Genomic DNA, 11,857 nt, shown 5'->3' with positions numbered 1-11,857 from the left:
ATGGATAAGAGCACCAAGATTGTAACTTGTGTTGCTGCTGCATACATGCTATTATCGATGATGGCCATGATTATTCAGTCTAGAAAACGTAAACGATGCACAAGAAGGGTTGGTATTACCTATGGGCCTATGGCAGCAAGGGATAGGATGAGAGTAGATTATTTAAATAACAAAGTTTGGAAGGATAACTCAACTTGCTTGAACATGTTAAGACTTAATAGAGAAAAGTTCTTTTGGTTTTGCAATCTTTTTAGAGAGCGTGGTTTGCTTCAAGATACATGTAACTTGTGTGTTGAGCAACAGGTGGGTATGTTTCTAAATACAGTGGGACATAACCTTAGGAATAGGTTAGTTGCAACTAATTTTGATAGATCGGGAGAAACAGTTAGCCGCTATTTCAACAAAGTACTTCGTGCTAGTGGAAAGCTGCGAGGGGAACTTATTAGGCCCCCGTCTTTGGACACTCCAAGCAAAATGGCAGGGAACAACAGATGGGATCCTTACTTTAAGATGTGAGGCTTATCCCTATTTTGAATCTCCTAGTGGATAGGCAAATTCTACCTAGTGGATGCTGGATATGGAGCCAAACCAGGATTTTTGCATCCCTTTCGTGGAGTTCGGTACCACTTAAATGAATGGGGAAGTAATCCAGTGCAAAATGAGAAGGAATTGTTCAACCTTAGGCACTCATCGCTATGTGTCACTGTAGAGCGGGCATTTGGGGCACTGAAGAGGAGATTCAAAATTCTTGATGATGCAGCTCCATTCTTCCCTTTTCCAACACAAGTAGATATTTTTTGTGATTGTTGCATTATTCACAATTGGGTTATACAAGATGGGCATGATGAGTTCTTCTGAGAGGATATTAATTGGCCAAGCTACAATCATGCTTCCACACGTATTGGCTAAGCAAATGAGCATGCTTCTATGGTTAATTTTAGGCAGCAACTCGCAGAACAGATGTGGGCAGACCATCAAAACAACAATGTAAACTAATATTTGTATCGAACTTGAATTTGTTTCATTTGTACAACATCTTTTAGCCTTTCTTGGATGATGTATTGCTATTTGTAAGGACGTTTTTGATGTTGAATAATATTTTTCTGAACATGTTGCGTGCTGAAATTTTGTAATTTGTGGTGATAATGTCCATTCCTGATGTGTTGAGTTTGTATTGATGGTATTGTACATTTTGTCTACATCTTGGTGCTGATTTTGTGTTTTTTGTGTGGTAGAACAATGGAGAAAGTAGCTGAAGGGTGTGGGGGAACTAGTGGGCATGCTACGTGGACATCAGCAATGTCTGATTAATGCTCTCTCATCTCAATGATTTGGTGGCTGATGGTTTGAAGACATCAATGGACTTTAAGAAACACCTTTTGAATGGATGTGCTAGGGTTATCAATGAGAAGTTCACCACAAGGATCACTGGTGAGCAAGTCAAGAATCATTTGAAAACATGGCAGAAAAGGTATGCAAAGATAAATAGATTGAAGAAGTTGAGTGGTGCACTCTTTGATGAAGAAAATTGTATGATTACACTAGATGAGGAGCACTACAATGGCCATGTCCATGTAAGCTTACCATCTTTTGCTTAGTTCTTCATTCATTGACAAGTGTTACATTATATTAACTTATTCGTCCTCCATGCCTAGGATCACAAGGCTGATGCTGAGTTCTTGAACAAGCCCCTCTTGCACTACAAAGAGATGGAGGCAATATTTGGCAATACCATGGTTACTGGAAACTTTGCAAAAGACTCAAGTGCACCTCTAGATAGAGAGGATGATGAGGTTGAAAGTCAAGAAGAGGGGGATGAGGTTACAGGGCATGGTCCAAGTGATGGGTCTACCACTCAAGGGGCAACATCTTCTGCTAGTAGACCAAGTAAGAAGGCCAAGGTAGCTGAAATGGAGGAGGATGGGCTGGTTGCCGCTTTCAAATGTGTAGGTGACAACCTTGCCGCTGCTATAAAAATGGTTGCTAAATCTGATAATGACCTGTCAGCTGACCTATTTGACATGTTGAACCAATTTTCTGGTTTTAATTCAACACACATATCTTTCTACTATGCTCATTTGGTGGAAAATCCTCACATTGGTAGAGCTTTCTATACACTGCCATTTGACCACAAGTTAAACTGGGTCACAAAATTCATCGCTGAGAAGTTCCCTGGAATGTAAGGGTGATTTAGAAGTGTGGGATGTTTCTTTTGTTAGAACTTAAATCTTATGTCACTGTGTAAGCCTTGAACTTATATTATGTAAGGCTTGAACTTCGTGTAACTTGTTGTATTGCCTTGAACTTGGTATATGTAAGTAAGGCTTGGACTTTGTATGGTGAAATGGTATTAAGAATTGGTGAAATGGTGTTAAGAATTGTTGAATTGGTGAAATGGTGTTGAACAAGATATATGAAATGTTGACTTGGTGAATTGTTGAATTACTGTTAAGAATTGATGAATTGTCGGATTGTTGAACGTGTGTGTAGAATTGCGGCAGCTTATGTGTGTGGTAATCTCACCTAGAAGGTGAACATATTCACTGTCCAACCCGCATCCTCAAACCAAACAAGAGATGGAACCACTCCAACCCACTTTATCCTACAATCAAACAAGAAACTGGGTTCAACCCAACCCTGCAACCAAACAAGAACTGGGTTGGCTCCGACCCAACCCACGTGGTTCCAAAACCAAACGGACCCTAAATGATTTCTCACTCTATCTGGATGGGACCCCGCTGGCTCATACAACAGGCGATGAAGTTGTCGTGTTGCCTAGGAGCATGTGCCAGTGCCGTCGTCGTCGTCTCATGAGACGACGACTAGCTCTGTACACTTAGGTTCGGTTTGCCTCTGTGACGCTTCGTTCACCAAATCTTGCTTGGTTGTACACTTGTACATCCCTAAGACCTAGTTTCTTATCGCCACCTCAATCTGTCTTTGCTCCTCACTTCCGCTCCACCTCTTCAACTTCCGATCCGCTTCCTCATGTTATGACCTCACCACTAGATAAATGCAGCAAAGGTTCCTAAGCATGAGCAAGAAGAAAACTGTTTTATTGCGAGAGAAGAAGTTTGAAACACAAATACATGAATTGTTCCACATTCCAAATACACGGATTGTTCCATTCCAAACAGGGAGTATAAAATCAGGAAGGCAAGGAAGATGGAGTCGGACAACATGGTGGTGGAGATTGGAAACAATCAAACAATATCATATCTTGTTCAAAAAAGAAAAAATGGCCAGGGCTGTTGTGACGATCTGCACAGCTGCAGGCAGGAACGGAGAAAAAAAAAGCTCGGGCAAGAATTGGCCATCAAAAAAATATATGGGTCTATAAATAAAAGAGAAAAACAACCACAAGCACGCCACAGACACGGCCCAACATATCCAGACCAGCCCAATTAAACTCGACGAAATGGGGCGCCCTTCACGGCCTGGCCACCGTGCGCAGCTATATATAAGCTCCCACTCCCACGCGCCCCTCTCTCTAAACCCTACCCGCGCCGCCGCCGCCGCTTCCGCCGCCTCGCATCGCCAGCCGCAGCCGCCGCCGCTCCCCGCGAGCTCCGACCAACTCCAACCATGGTGAGTTCCCCGACAAAACTCTAGCTAGCTTCCGGATCCGGCGCGCCCATACGACTCACTCCAAGGACTAATTCGTGTCGCGCAGGCGGACGTCGATGTCGAGCCCGAGGTCGCCGCCGGCGCGCCCAAGAAGAGGACGTTCCGCAAGTACAGCTACCGCGGCGTCGACCTCGACTCGCTGCTCGACATGTCCACCGACGACCTCGTTCAGCTCTTCCCCGCGCGGGCCAGGAGAAGGTACCATTCGTGCCGCGGTCCGTTGTGTTTCCGTGGGATTTTGGCTTGATTGGATCTGATGCGATGCTTCTTTGGATTGGGTAGGTTCCAGAGGGGTCTGAAGAGGAAGCCCATGGCGCTCATCAAGAAGCTGCGCAAGGCGGTCAGTCTCCTATCCCTTACTTTTCGCTACTACTGTTTGGATAAATTCGTGGATCTGTTATGCTGTTATGATTAAGTGATGCTTATTAGGTTCTCGGATCTGATCTTGTTTATGTCTTTCGGGGTTAGTCTAGCATGATTGTAAAATTGAGAAAAATAGAAAAGTGAGCGGCTGCTTGAATGATTTAAATGCTACTTCTCTGATTTCAGGATCTATGATTGGCACTGTTGCATACATAATTTATGATCTTTATATAATCACAAGTTGGACGTTGAAAAGATTCTGTTGGCTTTTAAGCATTTGTTTGTTATGTTATTATAACTTTATTGGCGCCACATGTTTAACTTTTTACTATCGAAATGTTTTCAGTAACTTTGCAATAGGTGTGATTTTTGCTGGCTTTATCTTGTCTTCTCACTTGAATATGCAACAAGTAGGATTGTTGGTGCAAAGCATTGCAATTCTGAATTCTGATTCCTATTGCTAAGTGTGCTTAACTGGACAATTGCTGTATTTTCTTCAGTTCCTACGTCCTGCATTCTATCATTTTGTAAACCGGAATTGCTTGGCAGCATACTTTTCACTATATTGTGGCTAATAAACTTTTGAAATTGGAAGATGTTGCATTGTTTTCATTGCCTTTTGTTGTGATCTATTATGTTGTCTTGAGTGTTAATTTTAGTATTTTACCTGAAAAAAGGGTTTGTCTCGTTCTCATTCTACTGATCACTATGGGTAATGTTATCTATGGTAAATGACTATTGGGTTAACGATGGATTATCTTTCCTACCTTTAATATACAATGTGTAGCTGCTGTTCCTTCTGTTTGCCAGTAGAACATGGTTAGTGCAATATTCTGTGTTGATCTGTTGATACATTTAGAACTTTGATTTTACCTGATACATGGTTTCCTCACAAGCTGTCCTTTTGGTTATGGCCTTCGAACAGAAAAAGGATGCTCCTGCCGGTGAGAAGCCAGAGCCAGTGAGGACCCATCTCCGCAACATGATCATTGTCCCTGAGATGATTGGAAGCATCATTGGTGTCTACAATGGCAAGACCTTCAACCAGGTTGAGATCAAGCCCGAGATGATTGGCCACTACCTTGCTGAGTTCTCCATCTCTTACAAGCCGGTCAAGCATGGTAGGCCCGGTATTGGTGCCACCCACTCCTCGCGGTTCATTCCGCTGAAATGAGTTGTTACCGAGCTCTGTAGTCTCCCAAAGATTACAGCATGGAAGGCGCATGGTATGTGTCCTTTCAGCTGCGCTGCATGTTTTGAACAAGTTGCACAACCAAGACATTTTGCACTGTTTCCGCTCTAGAATCCTAGCTAAGTACTCTGAGCAATCGTGCTGTTTTGTTGGATGTCAGTTAAATCTTATCTATACTATGATGGTTACCTTCCACCAGCGTTGTGGTTGCTTCGTTGTTCGTATACATCGTTTGTTTGTTGATTGGCGAAGCTTTGGTCTTCCTCATGTTGATTCCTGTCTCAGGCTTATGAACATCTGATCGTTTGGGCTGTTCATTGTTTGTACCTGTATCTTTTTCATTTAGCGTGTTACCAGTGTTGCATCTGCTGGTAATGGTTTCCTGTTCGTGATTTGTAGCACTAACATGGTAATCAAATCTTAATACTGTTTTGTTTGAAAAAAAATGCGCGGATGTACAAGGTCTAGAACTAAATGGCAACTGTCAGTACAAGTATATGTTGTCAAACCATTTCATTCTGTATTCCAAAGAACCAAATCATCTAAGAACACTACCAATTTCAACTACGAACAATTGAAACACAGAGCATCAAGCCAATGTCACTAAAAACAGTGAAAAATGCCGTGTGAAATGTATTTTTTAGTAAAGTGAAATGGAGCTTGAATTCACTGAACCAGGCACAGCCAGCCTGTATAGGATGTAGCATGCATCCCATAATGCACGCATAGGTGGAACAACGACTTGATATGTGGGTGTAGATAGGTCACCGGAACGACACATGGATAAAAAATGACACATAAACAGCTTATGTGTACAATTGATGCTTACGTGTAAATAAAATGTGAGTAGCACTATTGCAAATTAGCCCTTTATTTATTTACTTCTCTTGTAATTGGAATTGTGTGTAGATCCCACGTAGGTAGCTTATATTACCGAAAAATTTACGTACGTGTAACTTCATGATTTGAGGTCCAAAACTACGAGTAAGAAATCAATTGGAACAGATTCGAGTAGCTCCATGCAGCCATGGTTTGCGACCGTCCATTTGAGCAACTGAGCAACTAATCAAAAGATCAATATTTTGCGCTTATACGATGCCGGTGGTCAACAAGAAACATATTCCTTATTCTTTACAATATCTTATTTCACCTCGCAAAAATCGCAAAAATTAACTATGTTTCCAGAAATATATGATTTTTTTAAAGATTTTACAATATTCCAAGGCTAAAAGAAAGCATGGGACAAAAGCTGGAAAGGAACGTAACTCAAATAAATGATAGGTATTTGATAGGATTAGTAAGGAGTTTTTTTTTAAAAAAACATCGGCTACCACATAAGTTGCTTATGTGGTATTTTTTTCTCACGTATCGTCCCGGTGACCTATCAGCACCCACTTGCCAAGTTGTTGTTCCCAAATGAACAATTTGAGAGAATATTAGCACCCACTTACCAAGTTGTTATCTCAAATAAACAATTTGAGAGATGATGTATCTACGCGTACCCACTCACCAAGTTTATGTACTAATGAGGCATTTAACTCATGCACACAAGCCATGGAGCTTCAATGATGCAGAATCAAGATCTTTGCACAAAAGTTGTTGAGGTCTTGAGATATGTCCTGTCCTTCGGCGTAAAATGGCAAGGAACCTATCAAGATTATGATTTACTTTGGCTTGTCCAAGCGCAGAATTTCCAGTGAAGAATGACCTGCAGCTGGGTAGTTTTTGAGGGCACGCGCAAAAGGCTAAAAGATACAGCTCATGTGGATTCGTGGGCCAGCCCACTCACTCTCCTCGACACGATTGCGAGCAGGGGAACGGGCGATGTGACATGTTAGTATTGTGAAAAAAAAAATCAAGGACCTTCAACAACACAGTTTTTTTTTTCAGGTGTTCAGACGAAAATAGGAAGAAATTTGCTTGGAATCGTTGGCCTGTGGATAGCCTAGTGCCTAACTGCCTAGAGGAAGAGATGACAAGCGGATGACGCCCGTTGAAAACTTCTTGAGTTCTTGTACATAGAAATTCAAAGCTTTTGGCTGATCGAAACCGAGCAGGGAAGAGGATCAGGTTTGCCCAATACAATTGTAGATCACATCGCCGGCGCCGTGTCTTGTGCTCTTGGGAAATTGCGTCACTGCGAGCGTGTGCGTCAGCTTCGTGCCTCCTTTCCATCGCTGTGTTGGGGCTTCACTCATCTATTTTCAGTTAGGTTCAGCTAACCACGGGAATGGCTGAAATTGTTCTTCTTGTTCTTTCCCTTTTTAGAAGACTGCACTACCCCCCCCCCCCCCCAAGTTTACGTTCTCTTCTCTTTGCAAACAATGTGGTGTCAAAATTGTCATCTACATCCTGCAGAGCCATCATTTTTCTTCTGCCTAGTTCATTTCGAAAGGGATCTATTTAAAACTATGGTCAGACGGAAGGGATCTATTTAAAACTATGGTCAAATAGAGCCCCCGCATCCTCTCCCTGGAGGGGGCTTGGGGGGCGCCCCTGCTCCCCCCCCCCCCCCACTCATTGCCTCCTCCCTACCTCGCCGCTGCCGGAGCAGTGCACCGGAAGCTCGAGTGCCTAGGAAGGCGGCGGTAGGGCCTCTCTCACCAGCTGAGGGGCCCACATGGATCTTTGGTGCGGCGGCGCGGGGTCATGGAGATGGCGGTGCCGTCCCAGGCCCGCGGATCCGGCACCCCCGGTGACGGATCCGCGCAGGGTGGCTGCTGGCGAGCGTCGCGACCCCTGCCAGCGCGATGGTGCGGCGGTGGGCTTGCGGCCGCCCTGCCTTCACGTCCGGCTCCACAACGGGGCCACGACACTCTTGGTGCCGTGCTAGTGCGGTCACGGCGGCGCCGTCCGCGCGGAGGGCGAGTGTCATGTAGCTCATGTGACAAGGTCGTCATCAGCGGGCCCTCTGCGGTGACAGCGGGAGGGAGGGGGGCTTGCACGGGGTATGGTGGTGCTCCCCCCCAAGCGGTGGTGCCGCGCGGTTTGTGTGCGGCGGTGGCGGAGCGCTGGACCAGCGGCGGGCGTACGGTGCCTGATTGCAGCTCGCAGAGGTGAGGTAGCGCTGCGCGGGGGATGGAGTGGGCCCGCGTGAATAGAGGGTGGCTGGTTCGAGGTGTCGGAGGACAAGACGCGGAGGAGGTGCAGCGACCGGCGGCGGCCCGTGGAGAAGAGCGGCGTGGAGAGGGCACCGGTGAAGAGGATGGCGGCACGGAGATGGCCGCGCAGGCGAGGAGGAGCGGCGGCTTGGAGGCCACGAAGCCATGCTGGTGCCGCAATGGCCGCTCGCATGGTGCCGTTGCGGTGGTGCGAGGATCTATGCCGGTGGAGCTTTGAGTCTGCGCTCATGGTACAGCTGAGATTCTGATGGCGGCAAGGTGGAGGTGAAGTTATTGGAGTAGCTTGGTGGCACCATGTCACCCTGACGGCAAAGCAAGTCTGGATCCTTGGTGTAGAGTCCAGCGGCGGAAGTGGCGAGGCCCCCGTTCACTTTAAGGTGATGTGTTCGAGGAGTGGTGTGCAGCGGTGGATGTGGCGAGCCCCCCATGCGTTTCAAGTTGACTTGGAGGGTCAGAATCCGGTGCGGTGTTTTGGTTGTTTGGTGTGTACAGTGCAGCAGTGGTGTTTCAGCATTGGATCCTGCAGAGCGGTGGTCTTTTCGGTATGGTGCAGTGTGCTCCTCCTTTTACTTCTGCTGATACAAATCCACAGAGATCGACGACCGTGCGTGTGTGACCTGAGGATGACGGAGGTATGGTGGAGAAGCCTTGGTAGCTACTAGGCTTGCAACGGACTGCGACGGCCAGTCCTGCGTGGCAGTGGCTGGTTTGGTGTGGGACATCATCGGGGACGACGGCGCTGGTGATAAGGGCTACTTATCGGCTTTTCCTACTGGGTGGTGGTGGTGTGGCGTGGTGGTCGCTACTCAGGCGTTAGCGGTGCATGGCTTGCGTCGATGTCTCAATCCGACTGGTCATTGAGTTCTTTTTTGTTTTTGAGTTGAGTTGAGTCCGTGTTATCTGTTGGGAGCTACTTTGGTATCTCCTTTGTGATCTTTCTTCTTTTTAATATAATCGGCAGCTCTCCTGCCTGGTTCGTTTCGAAAAATCGATCATATGAAGCCAACCTCAGTAGCTATTTGTACTCCCTCCGTCCCCAATTACTATTCATGTAATTTTGGTTTTCTTGATACATTGCTGAGGAATAAGGGTACCCATGGGTCCCCACCGACCAGGGTACTAGTCGGCCCTGATAGGTGGGTTCGTCCGACCACGCCGTGCGGGCCAAGGCATGAAGATACATGGAGCACAAGTACGGAGGATGGGCGAACGGATTCTTTCCAGATATCACAGGATACTTGTTATAAACTGACTCAGATTGCTTTCCTTGACTCAAATTGCTTTCCATGTTACAACTGACTAGGATTAGATCCTATTGGATTGTAACCCTAGGTTGTCACCCTATATAAGGTGGCCAGGGGCACCCCCCGAGGGTAACACACCTCAACTCATCCTACCGCACGTTAACTCTCCGCACCATATCAGCAATACGTAGGGTATTACTCTCCAGAGGCCCAAACCTATCTAAACCTTGCGCTCCTATGTTACCATTCAACTTCTTGGTCTTACAATCTCCCCCACCTACAAACTACCACTTGAGTAACCTCCTGGTGGACCGCTGGTCACTAAATTTGACAATAGCTTTTGCTATGGACCTAGATATATGTATGTCTAGATATGTAGCAAACATTAGAAAAGCTAAAATGAATACTAATTGGGGACGGAGGGAGTAGTATCCTTCCTGTGCTACATCTCTCACTAAATTAAAACATGGGGATGTCTACCTCACACCCGAGTATTTTCCCTCCTCCCCACACTCAGGTTTTTTGGACCTTCGGATCATTTATCGACGTCTGCGATCAACCCCTCTCCTTACCTTATCTTCTCCCCACCCAACATCACGTCCGCTCGTCTCCTCGTGCAAGCCCATCGGACACGATGCCCCGTGCCGCCGCGCGTCCCCAACTCGAAGCCAACCACCGCCCCCACCCTCCGACTCGCCCTCGCCATCCCTATCACCGGTGATGTTTGCTGCCGTTCTCGGCTCCGGCGAGCTCGGCTTGCCTCTTCCTCCTCTTTTTTTTTCACTTCTTTCTTTCTCACAGCCGGTCGGAGCTCGCCCCCACCGCCTCCACCCCCTGATCGACTCCGGCGGCACCCCGCCACCTTCGCTGCCGCTCGCCACCGCTCCCATGCTAACCTGTTCTGATGCTTGTCCCCACCGGCTCCACAGGCCAATCGGATATCCTCCGGCAGCCAGAGGCTGGGGGAGCCCACGCCGCCTCGCCGCCCCGTCGGTTCGAACCACTGCCACCGCCCGCTACTGTGCTACCTTGGAGCTCCTCTAGGTCCGCTAGACACAGGTAACCCTCCTTCCCCAAACCCCAGACCCTAAAGGCTCGCCGGAGCTAGAGCAGATGGTGGCGGAGGCATAGGAGAAGGAAAACGACGTGTTTACCAAAATTCAGGTGTGGGAAAGGGAAGAAATGCGCGGGTATGATTTAGCTTTCCCCTAAAACATACTATAGGGGGACATAATCATATATCCTCAACAATGCAACTTCGTTTCAATAGTGCATTCATGCATCATTTCACACTGTTTTTTCTTTTCCACGGTTGATAGTGATATCGGCACGGCATGGCAACAATATATTACGAGCAGTTGCCGATTAGTTACGCATTGTGTTCATCCATACAAAGATGATATTAGTATGGTTTAATTCAGAAAAGTTAGTGCGTGAACGAAATCAGTTTTTCCCTTGACAACTAGGCGTAGGCGAAGGCGACTAGCTAATCCGGAATCTCATAACTGGAGCAACGAAATTACAGTGTGTTTTCTTTCTACCTTGTCGTCCTGCAGACCCTAAAATGACCAAATTATTACCACCTCAGCCCGCAGTTCAGCACAGGGCATCATCTTCCCTCCAGGAGTTCAGAAGACCTCGTCGTCACCGGCAGGACGCCGCGGCGGCGCAGGCACCGGCGGCGCAGGCGCTCGACTTGGCGCCGGCAACGGGAGACGGCCTGCGCCACGGCACGGCCGTGCCACCCCAGCTTCCAGACCGCGGCCATGGCGCCCGCCACCACGGCGGCGGCCGGGACGCCGGCCGCGCACCCCCACGGCCCCAGCTTGCAGGAGACGGAGACGACGAGCAGGGCGCTGGAGAGCAGGATTCCGGAGAGCATCGCGCCCAGCCTCGCGCACAGGGCCGAGACCGAGAGCATGGCGCGGTTCCCGTACCCGCCCGCCACGGCGGCCATGACGCCGACCGCCATCAGCGCGACGGCCGCCACCGCGGCGACGCCGTACGCCGCCCTGGGCGCGGCGCTCCAGCCGCCGACGGTGTCCTTCAGGTCAGGGAGTATCGCGCCCATGGCGGTCGCGACGATCGTCAGGAGCGCGAGCACGGCGGTGAAGATCCGCCGACCCTGAAGGTAAGAAGAAGATATATAAATTAATAAATAATAATCCCGTCCGTCGTCGATCATATCTCCGCAGCTCCGCTACAGTACTGAAGGGCAACAATTACCTCGTCGCCGGCGTCGGCGGGGCGCTCGCTCGTCGGAGTAGAATGATCAGCAAGGGGGGGGGGGGGGGGGGGGGGGGGGGAAA

The 11,857-nt window shown here is 48.0% G+C and overlaps 2 protein-coding genes across 2 annotated transcripts; both read left to right on the top strand.

The window, feature by feature from the left end:
• LOC101784798 lies at positions 1-2,183 on the top strand. Its single transcript, XM_012843553.1, has 3 exons — positions 1-132; positions 1,497-1,574; positions 1,656-2,183. The coding sequence occupies exons 1-3, from the start codon at positions 1-3 to the stop codon at positions 2,181-2,183; spliced, it is 738 nt and encodes a 245-aa protein (XP_012699007.1).
• A 1,272-nt stretch (positions 2,184-3,455) lies between these two features.
• On the top strand, positions 3,456-5,478 carry LOC101779126 (40S ribosomal protein S15). Its single transcript, XM_004955621.3, has 4 exons — positions 3,456-3,588; positions 3,674-3,825; positions 3,910-3,967; positions 4,916-5,478. The coding sequence occupies exons 1-4, from the start codon at positions 3,586-3,588 to the stop codon at positions 5,162-5,164; spliced, it is 462 nt and encodes a 153-aa protein (XP_004955678.1). The 5' UTR covers positions 3,456-3,585; the 3' UTR covers positions 5,165-5,478.
• Positions 5,479-11,857: the final 6,379 nt, after the last annotated feature.

This window comes from Setaria italica, chromosome II (assembly GCF_000263155.2).
Source record: "Setaria italica strain Yugu1 chromosome II, Setaria_italica_v2.0, whole genome shotgun sequence".
Lineage (NCBI taxonomy): Eukaryota > Viridiplantae > Streptophyta > Magnoliopsida > Poales > Poaceae > Setaria > Setaria italica.
Note: the sequence above shows the minus strand (reverse complement) of the source record. Positions and strands in the feature narration are given on the sequence as shown.